This window comes from Fusarium redolens (genome assembly GCF_020744475.1).
Source record: "Fusarium redolens strain MPI-CAGE-AT-0023 chromosome Unknown BKA55scaffold_3, whole genome shotgun sequence".
In the NCBI taxonomy this organism is placed as follows: domain Eukaryota; kingdom Fungi; phylum Ascomycota; class Sordariomycetes; order Hypocreales; family Nectriaceae; genus Fusarium; species Fusarium redolens.
This window is the reverse complement of record NW_025763666.1, coordinates 2,726,390-2,754,344: the sequence shown is the minus strand read 5'-3', so window position 1 is coordinate 2,754,344 and position 27,955 is coordinate 2,726,390. Positions and strand designations below refer to the sequence as shown.

General features: G+C 47.6%; 12 protein-coding genes across 12 annotated transcripts; 9 read left to right on the top strand and 3 right to left on the bottom strand.

The window, feature by feature from the left end:
- Positions 1–447: 447 nt before the first annotated feature.
- Positions 448–3,201, top strand: BKA55DRAFT_636493 (uncharacterized protein; the record flags this gene model as incomplete). Its single annotated transcript, XM_046197026.1, has 3 exons — positions 448–750; positions 803–1,234; positions 1,290–3,201. The coding sequence occupies 3 exons, from the start codon at positions 448–450 to the stop codon at positions 3,069–3,071; spliced, it is 2,517 nt and encodes an 838-aa protein (XP_046054307.1). The 3' UTR covers positions 3,072–3,201.
- Positions 3,202–3,468: 267 nt separating this feature from the next.
- On the top strand, positions 3,469–4,669 carry BKA55DRAFT_686038 (S-adenosyl-L-methionine-dependent methyltransferase; the record flags this gene model as incomplete). Its single annotated transcript, XM_046198885.1, has 3 exons — positions 3,469–3,589; positions 3,649–3,697; positions 3,745–4,669. 3 exons carry the CDS (start codon positions 3,469–3,471, stop codon positions 4,667–4,669), a joined length of 1,095 nt encoding a protein of 364 aa, XP_046054306.1.
- Positions 4,670–4,846: 177 nt separating this feature from the next.
- Positions 4,847–6,012, top strand: BKA55DRAFT_253222 (uncharacterized protein). Its single transcript, XM_046185376.1, has one exon. The coding sequence runs from the start codon at positions 4,897–4,899 to the stop codon at positions 5,848–5,850; it is 954 nt and encodes a 317-aa protein (XP_046054305.1). The 5' UTR covers positions 4,847–4,896; the 3' UTR covers positions 5,851–6,012.
- Positions 6,013–6,816: 804 nt separating this feature from the next.
- Positions 6,817–10,261, top strand: BKA55DRAFT_501956 (ferric reductase like transmembrane component-domain-containing protein; the record flags this gene model as incomplete). The annotated part of the gene is made up of 9 exons (XM_046186878.1): positions 6,817–7,150; positions 7,204–7,457; positions 7,760–8,221; positions 8,269–8,309; positions 8,357–8,662; positions 8,719–8,948; positions 8,999–9,060; positions 9,112–9,233; positions 9,280–10,261. The coding sequence occupies 9 exons, from the start codon at positions 6,817–6,819 to the stop codon at positions 10,259–10,261; spliced, it is 2,793 nt and encodes a 930-aa protein (XP_046054304.1).
- A 66-nt stretch (positions 10,262–10,327) lies between these two features.
- BKA55DRAFT_502616 (uncharacterized protein) lies at positions 10,328–16,720 on the bottom strand (the record flags this gene model as incomplete). The annotated part of the gene is made up of 7 exons (XM_046186940.1): positions 10,328–12,649; positions 13,198–13,255; positions 13,604–14,261; positions 14,310–16,051; positions 16,101–16,334; positions 16,392–16,502; positions 16,560–16,720. The coding sequence occupies 7 exons, from the start codon at positions 16,718–16,720 to the stop codon at positions 10,328–10,330; spliced, it is 5,286 nt and encodes a 1,761-aa protein (XP_046054303.1).
- A 304-nt stretch (positions 16,721–17,024) lies between these two features.
- On the top strand, positions 17,025–18,457 carry BKA55DRAFT_734822 (MoeA, N-terminal and linker domain-containing protein; the record flags this gene model as incomplete). The annotated part of the gene is made up of 2 exons (XM_046201274.1): positions 17,025–18,378; positions 18,431–18,457. Exons 1-2 carry the CDS (start codon positions 17,134–17,136, stop codon positions 18,455–18,457), a joined length of 1,272 nt encoding a protein of 423 aa, XP_046054302.1. The 5' UTR covers positions 17,025–17,133.
- Positions 18,458–18,473: 16 nt separating this feature from the next.
- On the bottom strand, positions 18,474–19,582 carry BKA55DRAFT_559201 (MobA-like NTP transferase domain-containing protein). Its single transcript, XM_046191940.1, has one exon. It carries the CDS (start codon positions 19,208–19,210, stop codon positions 18,488–18,490), a length of 723 nt encoding a protein of 240 aa, XP_046054301.1. The 5' UTR covers positions 19,211–19,582; the 3' UTR covers positions 18,474–18,487.
- BKA55DRAFT_253187 (mitochondrial peroxiredoxin PRX1) lies at positions 19,451–20,649 on the top strand. Its single transcript, XM_046185375.1, has 3 exons — positions 19,451–19,850; positions 19,903–20,084; positions 20,144–20,649. Exons 1-3 carry the CDS (start codon positions 19,691–19,693, stop codon positions 20,579–20,581), a joined length of 780 nt encoding a protein of 259 aa, XP_046054300.1. The 5' UTR covers positions 19,451–19,690; the 3' UTR covers positions 20,582–20,649.
- Positions 20,650–20,929: 280 nt separating this feature from the next.
- BKA55DRAFT_559199 (DNA glycosylase) lies at positions 20,930–21,991 on the top strand. The gene has a single exon (XM_046191939.1). The coding sequence runs from the start codon at positions 20,984–20,986 to the stop codon at positions 21,836–21,838; it is 855 nt and encodes a 284-aa protein (XP_046054299.1). The 5' UTR covers positions 20,930–20,983; the 3' UTR covers positions 21,839–21,991.
- A 1,063-nt stretch (positions 21,992–23,054) lies between these two features.
- On the top strand, positions 23,055–23,963 carry BKA55DRAFT_719074 (uncharacterized protein; the record flags this gene model as incomplete). Its single annotated transcript, XM_046200953.1, has 1 exon — positions 23,055–23,963. The coding sequence occupies exon 1, from the start codon at positions 23,136–23,138 to the stop codon at positions 23,961–23,963; it is 828 nt and encodes a 275-aa protein (XP_046054298.1). The 5' UTR covers positions 23,055–23,135.
- Positions 23,964–24,916: 953 nt separating this feature from the next.
- Positions 24,917–25,548, top strand: BKA55DRAFT_672391 (uncharacterized protein). Its single transcript, XM_046197989.1, has 4 exons — positions 24,917–25,070; positions 25,132–25,267; positions 25,321–25,335; positions 25,386–25,548. The coding sequence occupies exons 1-4, from the start codon at positions 24,970–24,972 to the stop codon at positions 25,443–25,445; spliced, it is 312 nt and encodes a 103-aa protein (XP_046054297.1). The 5' UTR covers positions 24,917–24,969; the 3' UTR covers positions 25,446–25,548.
- Positions 25,549–26,410: 862 nt separating this feature from the next.
- Positions 26,411–27,691, bottom strand: BKA55DRAFT_672390 (uncharacterized protein; the record flags this gene model as incomplete). Its single annotated transcript, XM_046197988.1, has 3 exons — positions 27,352–27,691; positions 27,050–27,286; positions 26,411–26,812 (listed from the first exon to the last, which is right to left on the bottom strand). The coding sequence occupies exons 1-3, from the start codon at positions 27,460–27,462 to the stop codon at positions 26,411–26,413; spliced, it is 750 nt and encodes a 249-aa protein (XP_046054296.1). The 5' UTR covers positions 27,463–27,691.
- Positions 27,692–27,955: the final 264 nt, after the last annotated feature.

Below are 27,955 nucleotides of genomic sequence, written 5' to 3'. Positions count from 1 at the left end.
GCTTTTATCAGACCATGTCTTAATTGCATGGTACAACCAACACATGTCAACTTTAGTCCAGCCCACATTAGAGAGATCCGTAGACTCCTATTGGCGTCTCTAATTTGCTATGACTACAAAGTGGAGGCTGATAAGAACCGAGTGAAGCACTCAGCCAACACAACTCAGTAACCTTGAGGACTAGAAGTTTCAGACATTTCGCAGAACCAACAGCGTCTGTGATATGAGTTTTCTGCCACCACAATTGGATGTTTACGGCAATGACGTGCCGTGAGCGGAATTCTCATCCAATATGACACCTCTTTACTGTTCAGTCTGTTCTAAAGCCAACGTTGGTTCTCTCAGCTATTTTGTAAACTCTACGATACAAATTTCCAATGCCAGTTAGCTCATCTGCGCACCTACGAGCACGATTAACTAGATTCCATCGAAAATACCTCATAAACGATGTTCAGCTCACGAGCCTACAACAATACCCCACAAGCTTCAATTGCGCTGGCTTTGCTGCTCGCAGTAGCAACAAGTTACCTCTTCCGCCGAGAGGATGAACTTTTGTCGGAGATTTTCTGTTGGGCATGTCTACCAATGATATTTGGAGCCAATACCTTTATGGAACAAGCCCGTGCAGATCTACCCATCAGGCGTGAGACTCGGCATGCTCATTCCTCACCGTTGTCACTGTGGGCTGTTGCGGGTTGTCTTTCCATCGTATCCGGATGTCGAGCTGAGGCAGATAGTTTCAAGCTCTTAGTATGTTCGATGGCATGCTCTGAAAGAAGCTGATGGTAACAGAAATGCGTAGCCTGTTTTAACCCCCTTGCTTCTTTTGGCAGAGGGAGGCCTGAAACCCAACACCCAGGGGCACGATACGACGGGCACTTCAAAGCTCGCCCCCCTGTCCAGTAAGCTCTGGATAGCAGCATTCATTGCTGCTCTTTTGACCTTGGTTCTGATTGACCGGAATTACTCTGGACTTGTGCCTTCTGGTATTGCTACTGGCGCCTCTTTCATCGCCTACGTTTCGTTTCATCCAAGAGCAAAGAGTGGTCGCTTCTTACCTCACCGGACTCCCTTCGAAAAGTATGTTTACTCTCTTGCACCAAGAGTGACTGGACTCCTTTTAGCTGGTAGTCTTACCAGAGTATCGATCTTTGGCTTTCCACGATCTAGTCCCTTATACGCGTTGTTCCTGGGGCTGATGAAAGCACTTTCCTGGCGATTTGCTTCCCGAGCTGTACGTCATCCACTTTCCTTCCATTTGTCTATGGGCTTCTAACTCCCAAGTCAAGGCTCATCACACATCATGGACTCTTCCGACTATGATGACCATATTTGGTCTTCTAGCGACGCGCAACCCGTTCGATTTCACATTTGAGAGTCAAGCTTTGTTAAATGCTGCTTGTTCTTTGCTTTGCCTTGGCCAGATTGTTGGTTTCATCCCGAGACAGCCACGGCCAACCCGATTCTTGTATGCCTGCGTTATGCTGCCGATGATCCCATTTCTAGCCAATATTATGGCCATTTATCACGCGCGAAACGATGCTCCTATCTTCACTCCGGAGACACCACATCCAGTAATGGCCCTGTTCAACAAAGCAAAGAAAGAGTTCCAGAACCAATCTAGCATGCAATCCACAACCTTCGAAGCCGCGTGGCATAACTATCAGACCAAATACGGTATGGAGCCGCCACCAGGCTTTAAGGAATGGTACGACGCTGCACGCTCCAATGATTCACCATTGATCGATGAATTCGACTTAATGTATCAGACAATATCGCCGTTCTGGAGGCTAAGCGGGAGTCAGGTTCGTGATGCTATGCTCCAAGCAAAAAGCCTTCCTGGAAGCGATTTGTGGCTTTGCACGTTCTCAAGCACATCGTCGACAACTAAATGCAGTCACTCCCATCGTACCTTTGACAGGCATATTTCTCGAATATTCAACAACATCTTGGCCAATTTCACTAGGCTTCCTGATGTGACGTTTATTGTCAACCACATCGATGAACCTCGTGTTCTCTATAAGCCTTCCTCCGAAGCATCTTCCTCCCACGATCGAAGAATAACTGTTGAAGATCGCAGCCGACAACCTACATGGAATATATTGACCAAGAACTGTGGTCTTGAAAGGAGAGAAACAGATGACCGACATGACATCAATTCCTTTGGCCTACCATTCGTGACCAACATCTCCTCAGCTCAAGACCTCTGTCAACACCCAGAATACAGCGCCTCACATGGTTTCATGATGAGCCCTGTGTCCTTTCGCCCAATCCATGGCCTAGTTCCTATCTTCTCAACCGGCAAACTATCCTCAATGGGTGACATTCTCATTCCGAGCCCAGCGTATACCGAGCAAGAATTCATTTACGACGAGTCAAAAGATGTTGATTGGGACCGAAAAAGAGACAGCCTCTACTGGGCAGGCTCAACTACCGGAGGTTTCGCGCTTGATACCCACTGGCAGCTCTTCCATCGACAACGATTTGTCGAACTCACACAGAATTTGAGAACGAACAAAGGTCATCACTACCTGCGAACGAAAGGTGGTGTTGTGCAGAAAGTTAAATCGTCTTTTCTAAATGGCAGACTGTTTGACGTCGTCTTCACCCGCATTTTTCAATGCCATAGAAAGGCCTGCAGAGACCAAGATGCCTATTTCAACACCAAATCCTGGGTGGATAAAGATGAGGCCCTCAAGTCAAAGCTTGCCTTTGATATCGACGGGAATGGTATCAGCGGTCGTTATTACAAGCTACTTGCTTCCAAGTCTGTACCGCTAAAGCAGACGTTATTTCAAGAATGGCATGACGATCGACTCATACCTTGGCTGCACTATGTACCTATTAGTCAAAGTATGGAAGAGCTGCCGGAGCTTGTTTTTTTCCTCACCTCGACAGCACCTGGAAAAGAGGTCGCGAGGCAAATAGCAGAGCAAGGTCGGAAATGGCACACCAGAGCGTTCCGCGAAGTCGATATGGGTATCTATGTTTACCGGCTGTTGTTGGAATTAGCAAGGCTTCAGGATCCTCAACGCGAAGCAAACGTTGCCAAAACAATGTATTTGTTGTAAATAGGATCGCTTGTGCATTTTCGATCATCCTTTGAAGTCAAGCTATGGAATTACTTGCTGGCCATAAGGTTAAACTTTAAGCTGCCAACACGGGTGATTGAACAGAGTCGACAATCGCAATCAACTTGGCGAGCGGACCAATCAGTGCCGAACCTCCGGAAGGATTCAAAATCTGGTGCCTTTCCAATTGAGATCTTGGGTATGATATTGGATGATTCGTGTGAGAAGGAGGGTAAGCAGCGGGGTTGCATACGTAGTGCTTATTCGTATGACTTTTTGCATCAGCTATGTCCGAGTCCGAGAGTGTTGGAATAAGTATAAAAATCGTTAATGCCTCGTCTTTTGTTCTGAAAGGCTCGCATCGGGTGATATCAGTGTTGACATCTTGCTTTAGAGTATGGCTTCAACTCAGAATCCTGTTCGCATTGCTATGCGCGATAAGCACTATAATGAACGCTCCGAGATTCAGAATGCAGCTATGAAAGCTGGCCTGGATTTGATCCCCAGCTTTTCAGACAGTAGGTAAAACTCATAAAGGTAGCTTGGGAGTGGTTGGATATGTTCTGACCTTTAGTAGGAGACAATTTGGTGGTCGTTGACTATGGGTCTGCGCAGGGTGCCAACTCGTAAGCCTCAAAACCCAACTTTGCACTTCCTCGCTGACGCTCTCAAGCATCGAACCTGTCAAGAAAGCTATCTCAACCTTGCCAGATGGCGCCATTGCTTCTCTCATCTTTGAAGACACCCCATTCAATGACTTCGGAACCTTGGCAAATACTGTCTCGGATAACTTTACCAACCAAGACAGCAAGATCCAGATCATTCCAAGTCTTGTTCCGTTGGGATTCTATCAGCAGGTGGTCCCAACAGGTCAAGTTGACATTGGCTTCTCCTGGTCCTCCTTCAACTACCTCGAGAAGATTCCTTCTGTTAGTCTTGACGCAACAGCTTCACCAGCTGAGTTTGCAGTTGCTCGTCACAAAGCCCTAGCCGCAGCAGCGCACACAGACCTGATCAAGCTACTCACGCTTAGGGCCAAGGAGACTCGGAGCGGAGGATACTTCATTGCTGCTATCGGAGGTCAGGCACCTGAAGGAGAGATTACGCCTTCCAAACCAGGATCCCAAGTTCTTCAAGCCGGATTGATGCGCATGGTCGGTGAGGGGAAGCTCTCGCTGCCTGAGCTGATGCAGATGGCTCTCTTCCCAAGTCATGAGCGCACGCCTGATGAAGTGCGATCTGCTTTGAAGGATGAGGCTGTCGCAGCGTTATGGGACGTGGAGCCTATGGAGTCGAAGCTAATCGTGCAGCCAGCATGGGAAGTCTACCAAGATAAGATCAAAGCTGATGAAAGTAAAAAAGACGAAGCCCTGAAGGAATACGCCCGGGTCGCCATCAACAACGTGGTCTCAGCCTCCGGGTGGTTCTGGGTCGACGTCCTGAAAAGATCCAGAGGTCAAGATTGGGACGGAGGCGATGCCTTTCTCGAAGAATTCATCAACATCACAGTTGAGGAATTTGTCACAAAGTTTGCGGACTTTAAGTTGGAGATATGGTACAACTACATCAAGCTCAAGAGAACCGATAAGAAGGCCTAGAACTATTTTGGCAAGAGGGTAGCATTCGATAGGAAACTCCATGGAGTTCTCGGAGTGGATGGCATCACGTCATATTGAGCATGTCGATTAGTCAGATTGAACTCCACGGATTTCCATAATATACAGATAAATGTGACAGGCAACGACTCTTCATTTGATACAACACAAACCCCATTTCAACACTATCAATTCACTGCATCGTCATCAGAATACAATACGAGCTTAACATGACACAAATTGGAATCTTCCCCGCTTCTGGAGCCCTTGGCACCAGCACATACACTCATCTGCTATCTCAAGTTCCTAACGACCAAGTCACGCTCATCAGCCGATATCCCGAAAAAGTCCCCAAAAAATATGTGGAGAATGGGACTACCGTTCGCCAGGCTTCTTACGAGTCTAGCGCTGCAGAACTCGAGTCTGCCTTTGCAGGGATCGATGTCCTCTTCTTGATCTCGTATCCTAGCCATGTTCACGAGTATAGGACGAAAGTGCACACTAAAGCACTTGATGCGGCGGTCAAAGCACGAGTAAAGCATATTTTCTACTCATCGCTTGGATTCGCGTCGATTAATGAGAGTACTACCAAGGCTGAAGTCATGGGTGCTCATCTCGACAGTGAGGCGCATCTGCGACAGCTTGCGAGCGCGAACAGTGGATTGACATGGACGAGTGTCCGAGAGGGACTTTACAGCGAGTCATTCCCAATCTACACATCATTCCTCGACCTAAAGAACCCACCATCCAAGATTCTCATCCCTCATGATGGAAGTGGACCTGGAGTAAGCTGGGTCAAGAGAGATGAGCTCGGAGAAGCGACTGCACGTCTCATCGCTTCATACGCGAAATCACCATCTTCATTCAAATACACCAACCAGATCGTCACTTTAACCGGTCCTAAATCATGGACGTTGGCAGAGACCGTTGAAGTCCTATCGCGCGTGGCAGGAAAGGATTTCAAGATCCAAGAAATCAGCGTGGACGAGTATATCAACCTCCCTCAGATCAAAGAATATTTCGGAACGGAGGAAAAGGCCAGGACGTGGGCTACAGCATGGGACGCGATTCGCGCTGGAGAAACAGCTGGTGTGACGAACACGATGAAAGAGATTCTGGGAAGGGAACCTGAGGATTTTGAGAAGACTATTGAGGAATACGCCAAGAATCAGCGGTCAGGTTGATAGAATTTCGGTGTTTGTTGAGGCTGAACGGTGAAGATACAAGAAGAGAACTTTCGTGGAACGGTGAATACAATGCATGATAGTTCTATTTTTAAATGTGGATAGTCTCTGTGCTACAAGGCATGACGCGGTGAACGGATCTGCGCCTCATTTGGATTAGAGTTTGTCGATGAAATGAATTCATGCGACGTCGCTGTACCACCCATAAAATGCATTCTAGAAACAATATAGGAAATACAAGAAACATTTAAGATAACTCAGCTGAACTAGATAGCAACTCAATGACGGTAGGTAGCCCGTAAATGATCCTTCATCCGCTCCCGTTCCGTTAGCCGCAGTGGATCTTGCATAGATCTCGGCATACGTCAGTGGGTATTTATAGCCCATCGCAGCATCTGGTTTGTTCTGTTGTCAAATGCAGGGGTATTCTACCGGCACGTTGCAGGCGATCCTCGGCACATATGCCGTTCTTTACGAGATAGAAACCCATCATGTGTTCATCACCATACCTCGATCTCGTATCGGGGAGGCAGTGAAGTGGCGATGTTTTTCAGCTAGCCTCAGGGAGCAGGAAAACGTCTGACCCTAAATTAGGGCGCCAAAATAATTAATCTACAATCAATTAGATTTATACTAAAGATACTTAGGTCTTTTTTGCCATTTAGGATAGAGTGTCTTAAGTTTTCTTACCTCCTGAGGCGGAAGAATTTCTATGTGAAACACTCCGAAAGACCCGACAGTTTGTAATTGGATGTAACGGTACGGTGACATTAAAGGGGAAAGATACTTACAGGGGATAGGCCGTTTCATTGAAATGATGTCAGTAACTGCCGTTGCACTCCTCATTTGCCAAAAGATCAACTGAAGATCCCTTGGGACCTCGTATTCACATTTATATAAGTCCTCACCACCAACCACTTTTTACCTTCTCAGTCCAACCCAAACAACGCAAAAACATCAATCAAAATGCAGTTCAAGACTCTCTTCACAGCCTCTCTCCTCAGCGCTCTCGCCGTCGCTGCGCCTGAGGGCACAAAGACTGGTCCCGCCAAGTCTGGCAACTCTCCCGCCCCTAAGACTTTCGGTCTCGTCGCTCTGCGATCCGCCAGCCCTATTCACTTCACGCACTTCAGCGCCTCCGAGAACGGTTTCTTGCTTGGCCTTCCCAAGGATAAGCAGAATGCTACCTGCACTGGCAAGTCTGACGGATCAGCTGTCTTCCGTCTGAGCGAGGGTGAATTGTTCCTCTACAACACCGGAAAGAAGCAGCAGCGCGCTTACACTGATCGCTCCGGAATGGGTAAGTTTTATTTCCGTCTCACACGCAATTGAATAGTGTCTAATGCGATGCAGGACAAGGTGTTCTTCAGTATGCCACCGTCACCGACAACGAGCTTCCCGAGGCATTCGAGACAAAGGGTTGGAAGATTGACAAGGCTGGCAACCTTAACTTTGCCGATGCTAGCGGTTTCACTGCCTGCCCCAACGGCCCTGATGGCTCTTGGAACGTCTGGGTTGCTACCGGTAACCCTCGCCCTGGATACAGCGAGAAGGAGTGTCTTGGCTTCAACGCCCGCGTTGCTGAGATTGAGCACGCTGTTAGCTGCGTTTACTCCGAATACTCCGGTTAAGCTAGGGCTTGGATCATTTATGTATATACTTCTAGAGCGTATGCCTTTCTTGTAAACTGATGAGATCATGTTTATTACCTACCCTACATCTAAATATTCAATTCATGCAAATGCCAAGTCATCTCCAATTTTATGGAGTAAAACCGGATCACCGGAACTCTTAAACTTCCGCTATTACACGTGACCTTGCCGAAGTCTTTCCGTTATCAGATCATTTGGTTCGATCTGATAAAAAATATCTCAATCAACCCCTGCTTCTCCCCAGTTTCTTTCACCAGCCCAACTGCGGCGCCATGAAATTCGCAGTGTCTCTGGGCACGCTGCTCATCAACCTCTCACTATGGACGTTCATCGTTGCAGCCGAAGATAGATCTCCTGAGAGAGTATGCTATGACGCGTGTTTTGCATGCCTAAAGCCCGTGCATTTCGACGACGTGTTGCGGAACCAAACGGGTTTTACGAAAACATGCTACAGCCCCAAAGCGATACTCTCGCTGTATTTATGTCTTGATGTTTATTGCGCGCCTGGGGCAAGAGAGGTGGGCTTGGGACCGTATAATGAGACGTGTAGGGAGAAAGCGCATGTTGTTTTACCGCCGTTTGACGTGATTTCGAATTATACGGTTGAGGATGTTGAGAGGGTGAGGAGGTTTGAGCAGAATGAGACGGATGAGGGTGTTTTGTTTAGAGAGGTTGTCGTGCCTTCTGAGCATTGGTTTGGGATCTGGTGGGATACTTTGGTAGGTCATCTGAGAATGAAGGTTGAACGAGACTAATTGTGATGCAGGACTCTGTGGCGTATACTTACACATACCACGATGTCTACGGGTAAGAATACCTCCAGATGTCTCAGTCAGAATGCTAAACATGAACAGGCGCGCCATGATCACCTTCTGGGTAGTCGTAGTAGCCATCGGCATCTTGAACCATGCTATTCTTTATATAGCCAATCTGCAAATGGTTCGCAACTATTCTTCACAATCAGGCGGAAGACTTTGGAACTTTTACAATTGGGCACTCAACCGAATCACCGTTCCAGCAACATTTGGAAATCGATGCGCACAGAAAGTCGGCTGGGGAACCGTCCCTCCTCAAATACAATCTTGGACCTTATTTGCTTTCCTGCTTCTCAATATTGCGTTGAGCATCCTTGGATACAGGATCGTACCAGTCAACATGTAGTAAGTAGCGGCTGATCTTTGACAGTCATATTGGCCAGGGACTCACACTACTGCAGCTTCCCATCGACAACGAAACAGCTCCTTCGATATGTCTCAGACCGTACGGGTATCATCTCGTGGGCCAACTTTCCAGTTATCTGGCTCTTCGGAATGAGGAACAACCTCCTTATGTGGTTGACTGGCTGGGACTTTGGAACGTATAATAACTTCCATCGCTGGGTTGCTCGGATTGCAACTCTTCAAGCGATCGTTCACTCTATCGGCTATACCTGGTTGATTGTCTTAGGTACGTCATAACTCTTGTCGTGGACTATTTACATACTAACTCAATGCTAGAGGGAGGATGGGAGTATTATCTATTCTGGTGGAACTATATGTTTTGGTGGGTTGGCGAAGTGGTATGTTTTCTCCCATCGTCGGCTTCTTGCAATTTCGTCTGACATGTTAAGGCAACTATCGTCATGTCGCTTCTCGTTGGAGCATCCTTTTACTGGATCCGGCGTCAACAGTACGAGCTATTCTTGGTCGTACATATCATTATGTCCATCATCCTTCTCATCACAATGCTTGCGTAAGTCCATCCCTCCCATCACTACCAGCCTTGTCTAACAAATCAGCCACGTCTCCATCTTTCAAGGTGAATACGACGTGTTCTTCTGGGTTCCATGTTTCATCTGGGTCGGCGACCGCGTCATTCGAGCTCTTCGCATCGCAGCTTTCAACCCCAAGCTATGGGACACCTGGGCGACTTCCATTTACCATCCATCCTCCAACATTGTTAGACTTGTCGTTCCATGGTCAAACAGTCTGTACAAACCAGCTCCTGGAACCTTTTACTACATCCACGTTCTCAACGGCCCTCGATGCTGGGAAAGTCACCCCTTTACCGTGGCAATGGTCACGGATGAAGGACAACGTGCTTTGAAGCTCCTCGGCGAACAAGTTCCTCTGCTCGACGGCACTGTCGCTGAGCAAAGCTCCGATCCCGTCGACTCACAAGACATACTCAGCGACTCTAGCACAATGACATTCTTAATCCGTCCCTACGACGGTTTCACCTCAAGACTTCGCGATACCGCATCAGCAGTCTGGCCCAAGAACGTTCCCCAACGCGTCCTCATCGATGGTCCATACGGCCACACCCGTCCCCTCCAACTCTTCGACAACGTAACCTTCATCGTCGGCGGCAGCGGCATCGTCGTTCCCCTATCATATCTCCACCTTCTCACCGGCCCAACAGCCCCTCGCTCCGTTAAAATCCACTGGGCTGTTCGCGAACCCGCCTTCGCACTCGATGTTCTCCAAACAGACATTGCTGATGCACTTGGGAGTGCGAATCTTAGTGTTGAGATACATCTTACTACGCATACTCCGCAAGATGAGTTGAGTGAGTGGCCGTCACAGGTTACGTTGCGAAGAGGAAGGATAGATGCGTCGGATGTGGTGAGGAGGAGAAGTGAAGAGGTGATGGGTGAAAGTGTTGCGGTTGTGGCGTGTGGACCGGCGCAGATGGCGGATGATGCGAGAAAGACGGTTGCTGATTTGTTAAGGAATGGAGTTATGAGGATAGAATACTTTGAGGAGAGTTTTCAGTGGTGATAGAGGTACATTCGACGTTAGACTTTACATACACGTTATCATGAATATCATTATGCTACTCTGATGTCAATAAATCGTGATATCTACAAGCGCGTCCTCCCTGGCTGTTACCTCGCCGTACATAACACCATGAGTATAACACTCACCCATGAGCTTCCAGCCCCCGTTGAATTCTCTGAGTATGAGTGGCGTGTTGCAACCCCTCAGGAGAACGATCTTATCGTTGACCTCAGCTGCACATGTTCCCAGTCCCATTCTGCCATTCTTCGTCCCAAAAAGCCTTCTCCACGCCATCGCATTAATCGCCCACGACAAAGCCTCCCGCTGCGCCTCAGTCGAATTATAGTAGTCATCACCAACAGTCATCCTCAACTTTGTAAGCCATTTTTTGTGACCAAATATCAACTGCTCCAAAGTGTAACCGCATAGACTGAGGTGTTGATTTCGTACCATAAAATCATGCAGTCCGAAGCCATATGTATACACGCCAGCAACGCCTCTTTGCCATAACTTGTGGTTAAGAAGCCATGAGTAGCTCTCTGGTGCACGACCACTCTCTTCTGAAATTGTATCAGCCACTATAGTCCGCCAGAGCGCTTCTCGTGTACTTTCAATATTTCCGTAGATACTGCAGTCCGAGGCAAAAGTGTTGTCAGGATAGCGCTCATCGCATTCGTCGATATGGAATGCGCTCAATGAAGTGATGGTATCTATAGCTATCCCCTTCACAGTGAGAGCCATATTCGTAATCACTGGCATCGGAATCGCGGAGCCAAGATTTCTGTCCGCATGGTATATTCCTCGAAGTTGTGCTGTTGGCGCCGGTGAACAGGACCAGCATATCGCCCAAGAAGGAAGGCTATGCTCGCAAGGTGTTCCAACCGGAGTCTTTTCCTGTAGTATAGTAACACTATCAAGCATGGATAGTAAAATTGGTGCAATAGAACGATGTCGTGCAGCTGGAGGCAGATTATCTGAGGTTCTCTTGAACGGGACATACCCACCATGACCAGAAGCTAGGCGGAGAATATTAAGGTCTCCTTTCGACAAGAGTTCCTCTGTAAAGTTGGTATAAATGGCTGATAGGGAGAGTTTGTAATCGGGCTCAATATGAACCCTATCAGCAATGGCTTTGATACCAAGAATACCATAAACCCTATCCTTCTCTTCCGTGACGAGAGAGTCACGCGCAAGATTTAGTGCACGTACAAGCTCTCCCCATTCAGTTGACGTAGACGTAATCTTTTGGCTGTTTTGGATCTGCGTCATGGTCTGATGAATCTTCCACATTCTCTCCGGCGCACAAGTTCTTTCATGAAGCAGTCTGTCTTGAGCGAACTCAAACGACCACGCGGGTAAAATTCGTGGTTGAACAGTTTCAAGAATCTCGCGACCGAATCTCGACTCATCTGCGGAGATGATGCCCACAGCTTTGTATAGATCATTCCACGAGATACATGCATTGCCGCAAAGCACAGGACTGTTCATGTTACCCATTGCGACTTCTTGGACTATCCACATACGGCGCCAGTATGGTCTTGTGAAGAAGTGGAATAGCGCCCGGTAAACGTCCCTCTTCATTGGACTTTTGTACCTGGGCCATATGATGATCAGAGGGCGCAAATCGACTGAGAACTCTTCGTAGTAAAAGTTCTCCATCGGTTCTGCTTGCTGTGACTCACGGGCTAACCAGTATAGCGCAGATATAGCTAGTGAGCTCTTATGCTCTTCGGGACCAAGCCATATAACTACCTGCCAGGCAGACTGGTAAATATCACGCATTCTAGTGACCTGCTGGCTGCGCTCATCGAGGTCAGCCTGGTTGATACAGATTGCATCGATCCAAACTTTGAACCCTTGCCTAATCCTCGAACTTCGACTCAGTTGCGTCAGAGCAAAGTATAAGTTTGGTCCAACTTCGAAAGCAACGCCGTCAACAGTGATGAGGTGAGGAGGTTCCCCTTCTTTTCTCTTCGGATATCCCCATACATATGACAAAGCGATAAAATCGCCCCATTCGTGTCTCCACGGTAGATCATCTTCTGCAGCAAGTCCTTCTTGAGTCGAAAGGGCCATGCTCCCTACGCTCGCATGCGGATCTCGATCATTCTTAAAGAGCACATCGGTATTGGGTGTGACAGAAAGCTCAGACCACGTTCCACTCCCTTTGAAATTTTGATAGGACGATTCCTTTGCCGCCGGTGGCAGACAAACATGTTCAAGTGAGCATATTATTGAATGGCTCTTGGCGGTGTTGGCCGCGTCTTCAGCAGCCTCGATCTTGAGCACGCGGATCTCGTCGCCATGTAATGGAAGATACAAGAAAGGGGATGCCATTTCGGCTACTATCAGTCGAGAGATGATATGTGGGAACAATAAGATCCATGTCTTCCCCATGGTGTTGTTGACATGTCAGGCTTATTGCGTGTCGGCGCTTAAAATGGAGTCAGGATAGCGAATCAGAAAGACACCCTGAATCCCTGTCAGATTGACAGTAGATTGGTATTAGCCCTTGTTCAATCTTGATGAACTTTGACTGCTTGGAAACATAAGTCGATGGCAGAGATCAAAGTCAAACATTTTTTTGGATCCATACAAGTACACACATTCAGCGAATTACGAAGCTAAATGATAAACCACGTGTAATTAAAGATATAGAACGCAAGTCGAGGAACTGTCAACATTATACCTATCCTAACAACAGTTAAACAAAAAGAAAAAACGAGGTAACTGATCATAGGGGGATGAAGCAACACTTGATAGGTATAGGGCAGGGAATAATAAAGCAGAAGCGGCCACGACACCAGCCGTCGCAGTCTTCACCGCCTCTTAGACTGAGCTCAGGTTCTGGGTTTTCTTGAAGCTCCTGGATATCTAATGAAGCGAATTATTAACTATTTATAAGAACCTCAACCCTAGAATACCGGCAAATATACCCATAGGCTGGTGCGCTCGTGGTTGAACCATTTCCATGGACTCAGGAGTGTATCCTTGCTGATTTATGCCCGTAGGCTGAGCAGCTGGTCGAGGTGCTGAGATTAGAGGCATATTTTTAATAGATATAATAATGATATGAATGATATTCAATGTCAGTGGAAATAATGGAATACCAAGACTCTTGTTATGGCAGAAGGAAGAAAGACCCAGTTCCTTGGCTTCGGGTCGATGACCCATATTTACCAGCTGGCTGGGCCCATCGCTTATCTGCCCGAAAACTTGGAAGTGAGATCATGGCGTCACCATATGACTTCCACTACGAGCTAAAGACAGAACACATTTCGTCACCTTTTATGCCCGGCAGTACGCTACGAGGGACAAGATTGTTTAGCTGACGTGTGTAACTAGTCTACCTTGCAGGGCACTAAAAGCGCCTGAGGAGCCCTAACCTTGATCTGCGTCGTCACCCAATCCTGCATCCTCTTGACCTGCGAGATCGCATACAAAACCGCCTGAAAGAACTCCTCATCCCAGATTGCTTGACTAACAGGGTTCAACGCCTCGAGCCCAACACGCAGATGAGCCAAATACACTTGCAAACTTCGCAGCGCTTCCAACACTTGCAGCTGACTTGGTGTATTATCACTCTTGGGGAACAACGAGTCGCGCAGCGTATGAGCGGCGTGTCTGCCACGGGCCTGATTCTCACCAAATTTATCAACTTGTGGTTTGAGACGTTTGGTTGTGTCTTTGGTGATTTGGATGAGAATTCGGACGCCGGAGTGAGCTTCTGAGTCGGCTACTAGATGGTCTAATAGATACTCCGTGATGTCTCTTAAGAGTAGAATGGACTCGTAGGTTTCGCCTAGCCAAGTCTCTAGTTCACGCTCGCGATTGCTGAGATCGCTCTCAGTGGTATTCGAAGTCGTGGCATCGTTCTTTTCTGCCTTTGCCAAGGCCTCGGATTGGCGTTCCTTTGCGGTTGGGCGATCATTTGGAACTTTTTCGATGGAGATAGCTCCGGATTTGAAGGTTGGCTGTTTAGATATGGGATCCCACTCAGCTAGAAACTGTCAGTAAAAGCAAACATGAAGCTCTGAAATAAACATACTGATGGTGAGCTCATTCGCTGCTCGTGCTCTTCCATCCTTTGTGTCCCAGTATCCGAAATGGAACGGGATGAAAGCCTGTCCTTGAGATATCTTCCCAACTTTCACCTTCATCTCAACCTCACCACGTCTGGACTTGATTACCACCATGTCGCCGGTCTTCGCATCAAACTTCTCAGCATCCTTCTCAGAGATTCGAATCTCAGGTTCGGGACAGGCTTTCTGCAGGGCAGTTCTTCCTGTCTTGGTCCTGGTATGGAAGTGATACACATTGCGTCCAGTTGAGAGTCTCAGCGGATATTGATCATCTGGGTCTTCATACGGAGGTACGTAGTCGCACGTCTTGAGGATAGCACGACCCGCTGGTCTGAGCTCTTTGTAGTACTCTGCGGAGTATGGAACACCAGTCTGTAGATCATGACCATAGCTCTCGCAGTAGTCTATATCAGTGAAGAACACGCCGTCATCGAATAATCGCTCTTTACCGACAGGATACTGCTCGTTGCAGGGCCATTGGATCCCAGAGCCACCTGTGAGCTTTGCATAAGACATGCCTGTGTAATCGCAAGGTCTGCCTGCAGATAGACGTTTCCATGCCTCAAATACTTCCTCTGGCTGTGTCCACGGAGTGAGAGGCCCGCCTTCTTTATTCTTGAAATCCATGCGACGACTATAGTCTAGAAAGATTTCGAGATCCGGTTTGGCTTCTCCAGGTGGCTCAACAGCTTTATGCGATAGATGCACAGTCCTATCAACATTCGTGAAGCAACCTGTCTTCTCACCCCATTGAGCGGCTGGGAGTACAACATCAGCGATAGAAGCTGTCTCTGTCATGTAAATATCCTGACAGATAACAAAGAGCTCTGGTTGAGTGAAGATGTCCCGGACTCTGGGAAGGTTGGGCAAGCTGACGAGGGGATTCGTCCCAGAAACCCAAACCATTCGAATCGACCCTTTCTCCATAAACGTCAACATGTTATGAACATGAGTCGGTTCATTCCAGTGCGGCACTTCGATTTTATTAATGTTCCAAAGGTCTGCCAACTCCTGCATGTGTTTCGCGTTCTGATGGTTTCTAAAACCAGGAAACTCTCCATCACAGCCTGTCTCACGGTTGTTCTGAGCAGTTGGTTGGCCATTCATCTGAAAGATGCCACTTCCAGCCTTACCAATCAAACCACGAAGGAGATGTATGTTGTTGATCTGACAAGCACTTGCGGTAGCTTGATTCGACTGGTACACTCCTTGAAGGGCTGATGAGAGAAGACTCGGAGTTTGGCCGAGAATACTGGCGGCTTCTTCAATCTTACTTGCCGGAACGCCCGTGATTTCTTCCACTCTCTCGGGATCATAACCTTTGACTATGTTCTTCAAATCTTCAAGACCGACGACATGTTTGGAGACATAGTCCTCGTTGATCCAGCCGTTCTTGAACATGAGGTGCTGAATACCGTTCAGTAAGGCAAGATTGGTACCGATCCTTGGGGCTAGGTGAAGCGTAGCCTTTGAAGCGCTTTCACTGTATCTCGGATCCACGACGATCAACTTTGGCGGAGTAGGGCCCGCCAGTCGGTCGAGGACCCTAGACCAAAGAACAGTCTGGGTAGCTGCCATATTATGGCCTACCATAAAAAGACAATCGGTGTAGTCGATATCAGTGTAAGAACCAGGCTGTCCATCAGACCCAAATGACTCTCTCATTGAAGCTGCCGCCGTCGCAGTGCAGAGCCTAGTATTTCCGTCCCTGGACGCATCAGCATCTGGTCTCTTTCTTGAAGCAATAGCGAACTCACATGTGAAGAGTGTTTAGTCCAGCTTTTCCGATCAAAGCAAGCACGTAGTATTCTTCAAGAAACAACTGGCCACTGGTGTAGAAAGCGATGCTATGAGCCGTAAGTTTCTCAACGAGCTGCTTTGACTTTTTGACAATGAGATCCATGGCCTCATCCCAAGTAGCGCGCTCAAGTTTGCCATTCCTTCGGATCATGGGATGAGTGAGCCGTTCCTTACTGTTGATTGCCTTCCATCTAAGTACCCAAAGTCAGATTCTTGATGTCCAAGCCACTGCTCACGGTATAACTTACCCATTAAGTCCTTTGGGACCCAGTCTTCCTTTATTGACACGATCGGTAGCACGGCCTCTCACACCGACTACCTTGCCATCTTTGACGCCAATGTCAAGTCCACAGCCGTTGCTGATAATTTGGTGTTAGCAAGGTAGGCTATCAGCAACCATTTTTGTGGTGACTCACCTGCAGAGAACACACGCACTCTGCACCCATTTCTCCGGCTCCTCGTCGCAAGCATGATCAACCCTCGTAGGCCACTGATGAACATACGGTGTTCTCGGCCCCCAAATATCCTCAATTGAGTCTCGAGAGCATATCGTGGGAGCATCTCTGCACGGATCCATCTTGACGTCGTCAAAGAAGTAAAGAGATGCTTGTCCGAGACTAGCCAAGTTACTAGAGGTAGATAGACCTCGAGATAAATCGGTAAGATTTTCTGGGCGGTCACAGCTCCCCCAGAAATTTGTAATGCGACACAAATTACTGGGCTTTACCAACCTAGTGGTACCGAGGATAATTCGGCGATTGTCATGTTGACAGGATGATGCTAGCCTGACGTTGTAAGTGACGTAAATGACTATTTCCGTGATAAATAGAAAACTCAACAACGAGTTAAATCTCATAAATTATTTAGCGTATGCTAGTTCGAATATCACGATCCGCATTGGGACAATGCATCTCCGGCGCTCACATATCATGAATATCCAGCACTGCCGACCGGGCTGGGTAGCTGAAGTCTGAAAACATCACCACAAAAATGACCACAACATACTTTTCCGCACGTTCAAAATTGGAGTCAGCAGTTCGGGAACTCCAAAAGAGCCGAGGACAAAAAGTTGATTATGAAGTTGTGCCAATTGAAGAAGCTGTCGGTCGCGTCTCGGCATGCGATCACTTCAGCCCCATCTCAACACCAGAATTCGACACATCTGCCATGGACGGCTACGCAATTCGGTCAGAGAGCACGAAAGTAGCCTCTCAGAAGTCGCCAGTATTCTTTTGTGTCAAAGGAACTGTTGCTGCTGGCGACGACTCTCCTTCGTTGCCTATGGAACAGGAATGCGATGGCCCAGAACCTTGTTTTGAGATCATGACCGGGGGACGATTTCCAGAAGGTGAAGTTGGAGAAGTATTCGACGCATGCGTCAAGGTTGAAGACACTGTCAGGATTGCGACCAAAGAGCCAGGGCTCAGGAGGTGTATCGCCATCAGCAAGCCCATACCGAGATACGCCAATCGTCGGTTCGCTGGTGAAGATATCCAGAAAGGGGACCTTGTACTGAGGAACGGAATGACTATTCGGTCATCAAATATCATGCCCCTCGCTTCTGTAGGGATTGACATGATCCGCGTGCGCAAAAAGCCTCGAGTATGTATCTGGTCGACTGGCAATGAGTTGACCTCTCAAAAGTCTCATGTTAGAGACGTCAATGGGGTTTACCTTACGGCAGCATCGAAAGAAGCCGGAACAGAAGCGGATTTCTTTGGCTCTATAACAGATGAAGTGGAATCACTTGTCCAGGAAATACGAGACCGTTTGGAATCTTCGCCCATGGATCTTATGATTACCAGCGGAGGTGTATCTGTTGGCAAATTCGATCACGTCCGTCAGGCATTGGAACTTCTTGGTGCGACCATCGTCTTTCACGGTGTAGCCATTCGCCCAGGCCATCCAGTTCTCTTCGCACTTCTCCCCTCTGCCTGGGGAGAAGTAGCTTTCTTTGGGTTACCAGGGAATCCTGGTGCAGCAGCAGCCTGCTTCAAGTTCTTGACTATCCCCTACATGAAGTATCTGCTGGGTCAAGAGCTGGAGAGGCCTGTCCTTGCTCGTCTAGAGAACCTCGAGTTGGGCAGTTCATCAAGAAAGAGTATCATGGATGCACCCAACAGAGGACTCAGCTGTGATAGGTTTAGACCTGGTGTTTTGCATGTGACAGGAGACAAGGGACCTACAGTCTACGAAGGTGCCGGGGTATTGGGACCAGCCAAGATGGCACCTTTCGTGCAAGCAAATTGTTGGATTCACATCAAGGCAAACGAGATTATCGAAACAGGGCAAATGGTATCATGCTATCCAATGAACGACTCGTTGATATCCTAAAATACATTTCTCACAATACTTCCAAGGGTTCTTCCATGAAGTTGTCAGCTGGCTCATCTCTCAGTGATTTCAGCGCATCATCCCATTCCGACTTGATGTTCACGTTTCGTAGTAGTGCCTCCGAGTTTTCAGGAAGATACGTGTGGCCGTCAAGTTCCCGAACAGCCTTGCTGGGACTGAGCTTTCCTGCTTTGCAGTTCTCCTTGAGCTGGCTGATAGCTTCTGGGCTCCAAATTCCCAAGAGAGGCTCACAAAACCCTTCACTATTGCGGAAGCAGGTGACCGGTGGTCTGTAGCGTGATTGTAGTTCTTGAAGAGCAGATGGAGTGATGCAAGGGTAGTCGCAAGCCACAACTAACCACGTCGCTTCAGGATCCGACTCATAAGCGGCAAGTAGTCCTGCTGCCGGCCCCTTCGACTCATCCCCTTGACAGGACTCTAAGTCTAGAATAATCTCGATGCTATTTTCTCCTGGGGTAGCTTCGTACGAGACTTTGCTGGCGTTTTGCAGAAGCTCGTCCATCTCAGAATCTTGAGCAAGAGAAACATATACGGTCTCCGCTACGGGACAGGCCTTGCGTAGAACCTCGATTTGGTGTTGATATAAAGGGCGTCTATCAGGCATAGGTAACAGATGTTTCGGAGATCCCATTCGAGTGGATTTTCCACCTGCTAAGATGAGTGGCTTCATGGTTGTAGATTTTGTGTCAAGCCCAGAACTTGCTTTTAACATTGACGGAATACTTTAGGTTTGTTGGAGCCGGGAATGTAGATATACACAAATAATAACCGAGGGCCGATCTCTTTGGAGGATAGGATCCACCGGATGAGATTCTCATGGGAGGCTCATTATGACGCGATATCGAGCTCAAGAAGTCGATATAAGCCTGTTAAATCAGATCATAGTACACAAGTAAAGCGTACGAATTGGAAAGATATTTTGCAACCTTTGAGGGCAATCTCAATTAAGACTGATTCCCATTATCATCCTAGGTTATTAAATCTCAAAACATTAACTTCACGAAATGTTTGGGCGAAGACAGCGAGAGAAACTTCCACTAAAACTGCTCCACCATGAGCTAATGTGACGTAATACCTTATATAATCATTCTTCTCAATATTTACTATTCAGAAGAAGCTCATCGAGATATCTCTTCATTCGGGTCACCACTATCGTTGAGACATCTAACAAGCATCTCAAATCGTCTACAAAATGGCTTCAGCTATTCCCCGAACCGTCCGGAGCATCCGCGCCCTACCAAAGAGGGCCAATTGGGCTCCCGCTGCTATGCGGCCTCTCGCTCAACCCATGGCACGTCGACTCCTCGCGACGACGACCCAAGAACAGCCTCGTCTGCGATTGGGATCAACAGGTACTACAGGCAGCTTTCCATAGTGAAAGACAATGCACTAACATCGTGATAGCCCCCAACTTCAAGGCTCAGACTACCCACGGAGAGATTGACTTTCACAAGTTCATCGATAACAGCTGGACCATTCTGTTCTCTCATCCTGCGGACTTCACCCCGGTCTGCACGACTGAGCTGGGAGCCTTTGCGAAGCTGAAACCGGAGTTCGATAAGAGAGGTGTCAAGATGATTGGACTGGTAAGTACTCTCATTCTCATTCTCGCTCAGATGTAAAAGTATTAATGGTCAATGATTAGAGCGCCAATGATCTCAGCTCCCACGACAAGTGGGTAGAGGACATCAACGAAGTCTCAAACACAAACCTCCAGTTCCCCATCATCGCCGACGCAGACCGCAAAGTCGCCTTCCTCTACGACATGATCAACCAGGAAGACCTCGACAACATCGCCGAAAAAGGCATCGCTTTCACCATTCGTTCAGTCTTTGTCATCGACCCTTTAAAGAAGATTCGCTTGACCATGATGTATCCTGCTTCCACGGGTCGCAACTCAGCCGAGGTTCTGCGTGTTATTGATTCTCTTCAGACTGGTGATAAGAAGGGTGTTGTTACACCGATTGATTGGCAAGTTGGCGAGGATGTTATTGTCCCACCTTCTGTGACGACGGAGGATGCGAAGAAGAAGTTTGGTGATGTTAGGGAGGTCAAGCCTTACTTGAGATTCACCAAGGCTTAGATGACTCGTAGCACAGTAGGGTGTTCATAATTAATGAAGAGAGTTATATAATTATGAAACGAACGGCACCGTTATGAAAGAGTTTGTGGAGCAGCAGTGTCAATTATGACGGTGTAATGCTTACTACGACGTACAAAGTTCCAATATCTGTATCATCCCGTTGCACATGATTCATGTCCAAAATGCCCTTCGTTGAACAAGGAGTCCGTGCCGCTTTGTCTCACTTCGTGGCTGTCTGGCCTCAGTCCTCAATGCGGGGGATCTGTCCCGGCAGATGTCCATTGCGTCATGGACCTAACTATAGGCGAACTCAATATCGAGTCAATTTAAGTCCCTTGATCAAACTCAACTTTTTCATGGTAATTGACTTTTGGATATGATATTTTTCTGTCGGCTTTAGCCATGAAGGACCGGAATGAGACTCTCACCTTAGAGACTCATCGGCGTGTTACACGCTCCATGATCAAGAACGATGTGCGTAACACAAAGATGACCAAAGTTGAGAAACGCAAGACAACGTTACGAAAAGTACCCGCAGGAATAGTACTTTCGGCATCTCGAATCCCCCCGATCTCCAAGGAACGATTTGGCCTCATCCAAGAAACTGTCGGAACAGATCTGTACAAACTTCTCGTTGCAGCCGTTCTCTGGAATCGTACTCGAGGATCACAAGCCCGCCCTGTTTTCCAAAAGCTCATATCCCGGTACCCAACACCAAATCACCTCGCAGAAGCATGTTTCTCCGACCTTGCAAATCTCATCCGTCCAATAGGACTCTACAACTCCCGCGCCGCTCGGTTCATCGCCTTCGCCAAGACATGGCTTGACCAACCACCCCATAAATCAAGGCGGTACAGAAAGCTACATTATCCCCTGCAGGGCACTGGCTTAGACATCGGCAAGGATGAAGTCTTGGATGAAGATGATGAGAGACAGGGCTGGGAAGTGGCACATTTGCCGTCGCTTGGTCCATACGCCATTGATAGCTATCGGATCTTTCATCGAGACATACTGAGAGGTCTAGCTGACGACTGGAATGGCTTGAATGCAGTGCGGGGGTTTGAACCTGAGTGGAAGAGGGTTCTGCCACTTGATAAAGAGTTGAGGGCTTATCTTCGATGGATGTGGCTGAAGGAAGGCTGGATATGGGATCCTGAAACTGGCGATAAGATTAAAGCTTCAGATGAAAGGATGGAAATAGAGCATCGTCGATCAAGGAGTTTGTCTCCAGAGGGGTTTCGAGTACCCCGTCGATGAACCCTGCAAGTCTTGTCTTTCCATAGCTGAAAGGGATCGGGCCTTGAGCAGTGGTCAATCATGTCTCAGACATACTTCAGCTCCAATCCTTGAAGATGACTGTCTCGAATCTAAACCATGGGCTTCCTCCTTGCATTAGCTTTCTTTCCTCGCCCCACGGAGCTATTCAGCTGAGCAAAAGTCCCCGACTTGCATGTAGTGGTGTCATAGATTCTTCTCCCTGGATAAGTACTGAAATCTTACGACCGCACTGCCGAATGGAGGTCTCTGCATGGCGGCAGTGTAAGTGAGACACGGCATACACATTCCTCGAATTTGTCCGACGGTCCGGAGAGACAGATTACCCGGTATCACTCCATTCTGTGTTACGCAACCTTCGTAGGGAGACGAAGGCTCCTTGCTTCCCAGGCAGTTTGTTATGAAGCCCTCAATGCGGGGTTGGATCGAAGGTGCTTTCCCGGGATTACTTTCTATGAGGCAATAGCCGTGATATTAATGAGTTTGACGATTGGTTAAATCAAAGTCACGGGGCATGGGGGCTTTCTAGTGTATGAGCAGTGTATATAGTGCCTCAAAGTCTAAGTGCAACAAACATACATTCTCTTGATTAGCTTTATTTACTTCGTTGAGACGTCGGTTCCGGGTTAACTGAAACTCAATTCAGGCTTGTTATAAATAAAAGAAATTAGAGGAAGCCTACAAACTTGATGGTTAGGTACTGCACTGATGCGTTGGACATGTAAACAACTCACCTAGATCATCGGTTTTTAGGCTAGAACCGCCTTGGCAAAACGATGCTCCGAACTCAGTGTCCCCGAAGTCTTTTATCCCCAAGGTTCCGAGGGCTTATCGGCCATTCAGCCCAAATGAGATCCGGCTACTAAGTTCTATGTGGTGATTATAAGCTCTCAGCCACAGGCCTCAAATGTGAATAACACATCTGGCTCACAATATAGACATTATACCACAATGCCTGGCCAATTGCTACAGCATAAATGCTGAGAGATCTGGCTACATGTCACTGATCCCTCCCAGCATGGCAACGAGGTCTCATTATACTGTTCATTACCCTTAAATAAGCTTCCGCCTCCGGAGTAGCCTTTAATGGTTGATATCATGACTACCTAGAAGCGAAGATAAATCTATGACAGCGTCTTCCCATTTTTTAGTTTAACGCTATATATATAGTTTCCTCAATTGTCCTCCCACAGAACATGCCAGGCGCATACCTTTCGGTTTTTAATTCAAACTCTCCACAAACACAATCTTCCAGACTCAACGAACCTTGGTATCCATCATGAGGTTCAAATTGTCGTTCTCTCTCTTGCTTCTTCTCGGACTTCTGGGACACTTTGTCTTGGCTGGCCTACTACCCCTGAACCCAAACACTGGCTACCCTGAGACCAAAGACCGAAGCCAGAAACATCGCTACCCCGTTTCGCACTTCCGATATCAAAACAATGAAGACAACTCAGAAGCAAAAACTTTGCAGCGTCGACGTAAGCCTCTACCTCCTGCTAATGCGGGTCCAAACACGAAGCCAACCAGCAACCTTCCACCCATGCCTCACAATCTGTATGGTGAACCTGATTGGGCCCACAGCTGGATCCAGAGAGACGGTGAGCATGAGGCAGTTCGCAACCTCAATGTGAGCATACAGCAAATCAGCAAATCGCCAGTCATTATCAAAACTCGACTACAGAACGCAGGCAAATATCACGTTAGGTTTTGGGGACCTGGGTCTCCGATAAGCCTGGAAGCCATTGAATATGGGCTCTTCAAAATCTATGCAGACGACCTGAAGGCGAATTTCGGGCAGGCGACAAAAGAGCGCAAGAAGAAATACGAAGGCTTGGATAAGGACGATGATACTATCCTTCACCTGAATCCGTTTTCGGTTATCGAGCGCGACTTCACATTCCCAGGGCACTCCCAGTCAAATGTAACATGGTACAAGATGTTAAATGTTGCAGAGCAGGTTAACGTCACTCTTGAGGGAGAATGGTATGGTGTAAGGGCGAGAGGGAGGAAGGCTTTTGAGAAGAGATGCATGAAGAAAAAGATGGTTTGGGCGAATAAAAAGTTTTGGTTCAAGTCAAATACCCTGCAGCTAGACCTTCCATAACTGCCTCTTTGAACCTGGGGAGTAGGGCTACAAGATGCAAGATTTACAAAATGCTGTATGTCTACTCTGCTATAAGTTTAAGGCTTTGAGTTAATTGTTTCAAGTACGTGTTCAAATGCCGTATATAGGTGAATTCAAGTATTATCCTCAGAGACGTTAAGCCATCCAACAATTTAAACAGGATCTCAGGTACTGAAGCAAAAGTTTCATAAAGCTTTAGGAACGTTAGATAGATTAATCGTTGTCCTCCACTTGCAAAGCCCAAGTTAAATGGCACATGAGGCTAGAAACCTGCCTCGCGCGCCGCCAAGATTGACAATTGAGTCTGAATACTGCGTTGGGGCTTCAACACTAACGCAGCGAAATGAGACATGAGTAGTCCGGATATCTCGATTTCCGATGGCCCGATGCAGGCGGCTCGATCGAGTCAACTTGTCGTGCCACTGCGTCAGTTCTGAGCACAACTCCAGCTCCCCGCCGTTGTGAGACAATGGTACATTCATGGTACCTGGGACGTTCCAATAGGGGCCTTGTATGAAATTTGAGCATCCAGCTGCAATTACCCGATGCCAATATTTCCTCAAACTCAGAAACGAGGAGTTGCTGAGAGAACATACAGCAGGTAAATTGAGACAAGATTGGCGATCGCTCGTATCTATGTCTCACTAGGGGGGTCAAGCCGCTTCCCGCCCGTGCCGTCTTCGACCCCCCTGCATGATTGATCGACAAAGGGAGCATTTCTCAGGTCAGACATGTAAGACATACGGATCATCGGCCAGTACAGCAGTGCAACGGAACTGCGAAGACTCAGGCATGGCTGGTTCACCGTGAGGGGAGCATGTAGCACAGAGAGGCTGGCTAACTGCTGTACATCGAGGGATGATATGGAGAATTGTACGGATGAAAAGTCTATAAAGACCGAGGAACTGTCCACCTATTCTCTCATCTCATCACCCTGAACAGCTTCACTTTCGCACTCTACTACAACCCATCCCAATTCTCCAAGATGAAGTTTTCCATCGCCTCCACTCTCCTCCTTGCCAACGGCATCGCTGCCATGCCTTGGTCTTCCCTCAACGCTAAGCAGTCCAGCGGCGAGGAGATCACGTACGTTCCATCTTGCTCAGGTACACTGCTACACAACTCCATACTAACTATTCATTTACAGTCTCCGCATCCAGGTTTCCCAGCCCTCTTCCAAGCTAGCCTTCTCCCCCAACCACAAGGGCGTCGTCAACGTCCATAACTACGAGGTCTGCCTCAAGGTCTGCTGGCCTGAAGAGCCAAAGTGCCCCGAAGGCTGGGTGAGTGATACTGAAATCTATCTTTCTTTGATTGTTGCTAACTATTTGGTCAGAACTCCAAGAAATTTGTATGCTACCTGGTAGAAAACAAGACCCAATTGTTACTAACAACCTTTAGGGAGATGGAGACTATCCTTGCTGGACCTGCTGCAAGTCTACTGGTGATGATGATCTTTAAATATCAAATTAGCCAGGGACCTAGAGAACTAGGCTACAAATATGATACTAAGACACGGAGGATATGATTTTGAACCAGCATAGCTTAAATGGACACTCGTTACATCTAAACATCGTCTGGGATTTATCTTTGCTTGTGATTTGTGCATGTCCAACTGCTTATGCAGTCGCTTCCGTCCGCCAATGTTATTTGCAGTTGAGACCTGTGGCTGAGAGCTTATAATCACCACACAGAACTTAGCCCGTCAAGGAAGGTAAACTACTAGGAACCATTGATTGGTATCACGTAATACGATCTCAGCCTAAACAGCCCCATTACACGAGCCTGGGGAACTCAACGGTTAAGTACGTATTAAAATTCGGCAAGTCTTGGCTTTACATTCAAGCTTTCTGAAAATCTCCGGTCATATGCAAGCAAGTGAATGCGGCTTGGTGAACTCTTCAACTTGGGCACCAGGGCCAAGACTGCCGCTCTCAGATTCAACATTGGCCCCACGTCTCCATCGCTGGACACCAGCACAGACAAGGGGTCGTCGGTCTCGGCCAATTCTGATCTCAGGAGTTCTTCTAGCTCCCCCGAGGACCCCTGCCGTTAAACTCCACTCGATCGCATGATAATGCCCACATTCTCACAAGCTCCATTGAATCAGGACCGTAGTCGGCGTTTCAAATCCACTTCGCCCCGATTTCTTCAAAGTCCAGTTTAGACTGTCTATACTAGATATCTTGGTTTATCCTAGAAAGAATTACAGCAGTCTGGGGGATTTTCTTCAGGTATATATTGAAGTTCACCAAGTCTGGCTCCATATTTAATCTTATGAACCTACCGTAGCTATGATACCAGCAAGAAAATCGCTTGCCAATTCCTCCAATTTGAATACAAGCCGAAGACTCCCCCTCCTCCATCTTACCAACGATTGCTTGCGAGGCATATAAAGTACAACCTGCTATCCTTGCCTCTCTATGTCAAAGAGCGCGACCGGTTGAAAGCCCATACGCGATATCCGCAAGTTGTTCAATCACTATAGACTGGTGGTCTGAAAGCTTCCCCAGCACCATTTCAGCATACTCCTTGTTCCATGCCTGAACCTGCAGCGCTGCTTGTTCAAACCCTTTCGGGTATACGCCAGCGCACCCCCAGTCGAGGACCCATAACTTCATATCTTTGTCGAGTACTAAATTTCTCGGCGCCAGATCTTGGTGGGTAAGAACTATATCTTTGAATTCGAATCTTGGCGTTCCAGGTGGCAGTTGTTTAACCATGACGCAGACATCGATTTTGTGATTGCACCAGTCTTCAAGTTCTCCCAAAGTGTCAAAAGGCCCTGCACCATAGTCTGTGAACCATGGACCTTGGAATTTGGCATCCTACAGTCGCCCAATAGGCCCGATCGGCATATGATTGAGGACCGTGGTTTGCATCTTCTTAATCACGTCCGCGACCTGCTGTGCGACAGTCTCTTTCGTAGCTATATCATAGGATTGTCAGATTTTATTGATAGCTGGTCCGGGGATGTAGTCCATGACAATGAAATGGCCCTCTATGAAGCTTGTTTGAGACAATTCTGGATACTCTAGAATATCAGCTGTAAAAGTGCGATGAACCCTGGGGACTGGAAGCTGCAGCGCTTCAAAGGCGAACTTCATGTTTTCCGCCTCGCTTTTTGCTACGCCGGGACCACCTTTGATGACAAGATGCTTGGATATACGTGATACTGTGACAGCGCCATAGTGATGAAGTTGAGGCGCCGTCAAGAAACCCGATAGAAGTTCCTCAGCAGAGACAGAGGCGATGTCGCGTTCATCGAGGGGGAAGTTATTGTCTTGATCGATCGATCTGGGCTGTTGATAGTGATTAGCATATCAGTAATAGCCATTTGCTGCCCCAAAACACGTTCTAAACTCACGTCCTGGTATGGCTGGGGTAAACCTATTTCGGCGCCAGGCTGGGGACCTTCCTGCAGAGCGTTTCCATTATGCGACTCTTTTCCAGGAGGTTTCGACAAGTAGCAGCCCATTATTTCCCGAAAAGAAAGGTGGAACTATTCCAGAAGTGTTTGTATAGATTGAGATGAGACTAAGGAGAGCCAGCTGGGAAAGAGCCTCAGCCTCGTAATGCCGCATAAACTTCGTAACTCTAGACATTTAAGTAGGACAGCCCTTAACTTACGATGTCGCTGTACCTATAGTGATGAAATATAGCATTCATTTCTTTATTTATAAATTCAGAACAAACAGACCTCTACTTTGGTACCTGGAGTTACTAAGTATGTATGGTATTGTTGCCTATTCCAAGTCAGACTTCGCCGCTCGCAGTCAATCACGTGACATATATGAAAGGTGCAGGCTTCTATGAGCGTTGAATGAGACCCTATCTTTTGTTCTAGTTGGTATTCTGAGCAACATATAGCTAAACGGACCAAGATCCTCTGGCACTTATTGGTCTTTGGCGTCCTTCAGGAAACAAGAAACCTTCTAACCTTAAGCCAAGGTGCCGAAGATAATTAGTGT

Coding starts and splice junctions, on each gene's coding strand:
- BKA55DRAFT_253222 (XM_046185376.1), top strand. CDS start 4,897: ATGACACAAATTGGAATCTTCCCCGCTTCTGGAGCCCTTGGCACCAGC.
- BKA55DRAFT_559201 (XM_046191940.1), bottom strand. CDS start 19,210: ATGTTAAAAGCAAGTTCTGGGCTTGACACAAAATCTACAACCATGAAG.
- BKA55DRAFT_253187 (XM_046185375.1), top strand. CDS start 19,691: ATGGCTTCAGCTATTCCCCGAACCGTCCGGAGCATCCGCGCCCTACCA. Junction 19,851..19,902: donor TCTGCGATTGGGATCAACAG/GTACTACAGGCA, acceptor ACATCGTGATAG/CCCCCAACTTCAAGGCTCAG. Junction 20,085..20,143: donor GTGTCAAGATGATTGGACTG/GTAAGTACTCTC, acceptor GTCAATGATTAG/AGCGCCAATGATCTCAGCTC.
- BKA55DRAFT_559199 (XM_046191939.1), top strand. CDS start 20,984: ATGAAGGACCGGAATGAGACTCTCACCTTAGAGACTCATCGGCGTGTT.
- BKA55DRAFT_672391 (XM_046197989.1), top strand. CDS start 24,970: ATGAAGTTTTCCATCGCCTCCACTCTCCTCCTTGCCAACGGCATCGCT. Junction 25,071..25,131: donor TCCAGCGGCGAGGAGATCAC/GTACGTTCCATC, acceptor ATTCATTTACAG/TCTCCGCATCCAGGTTTCCC.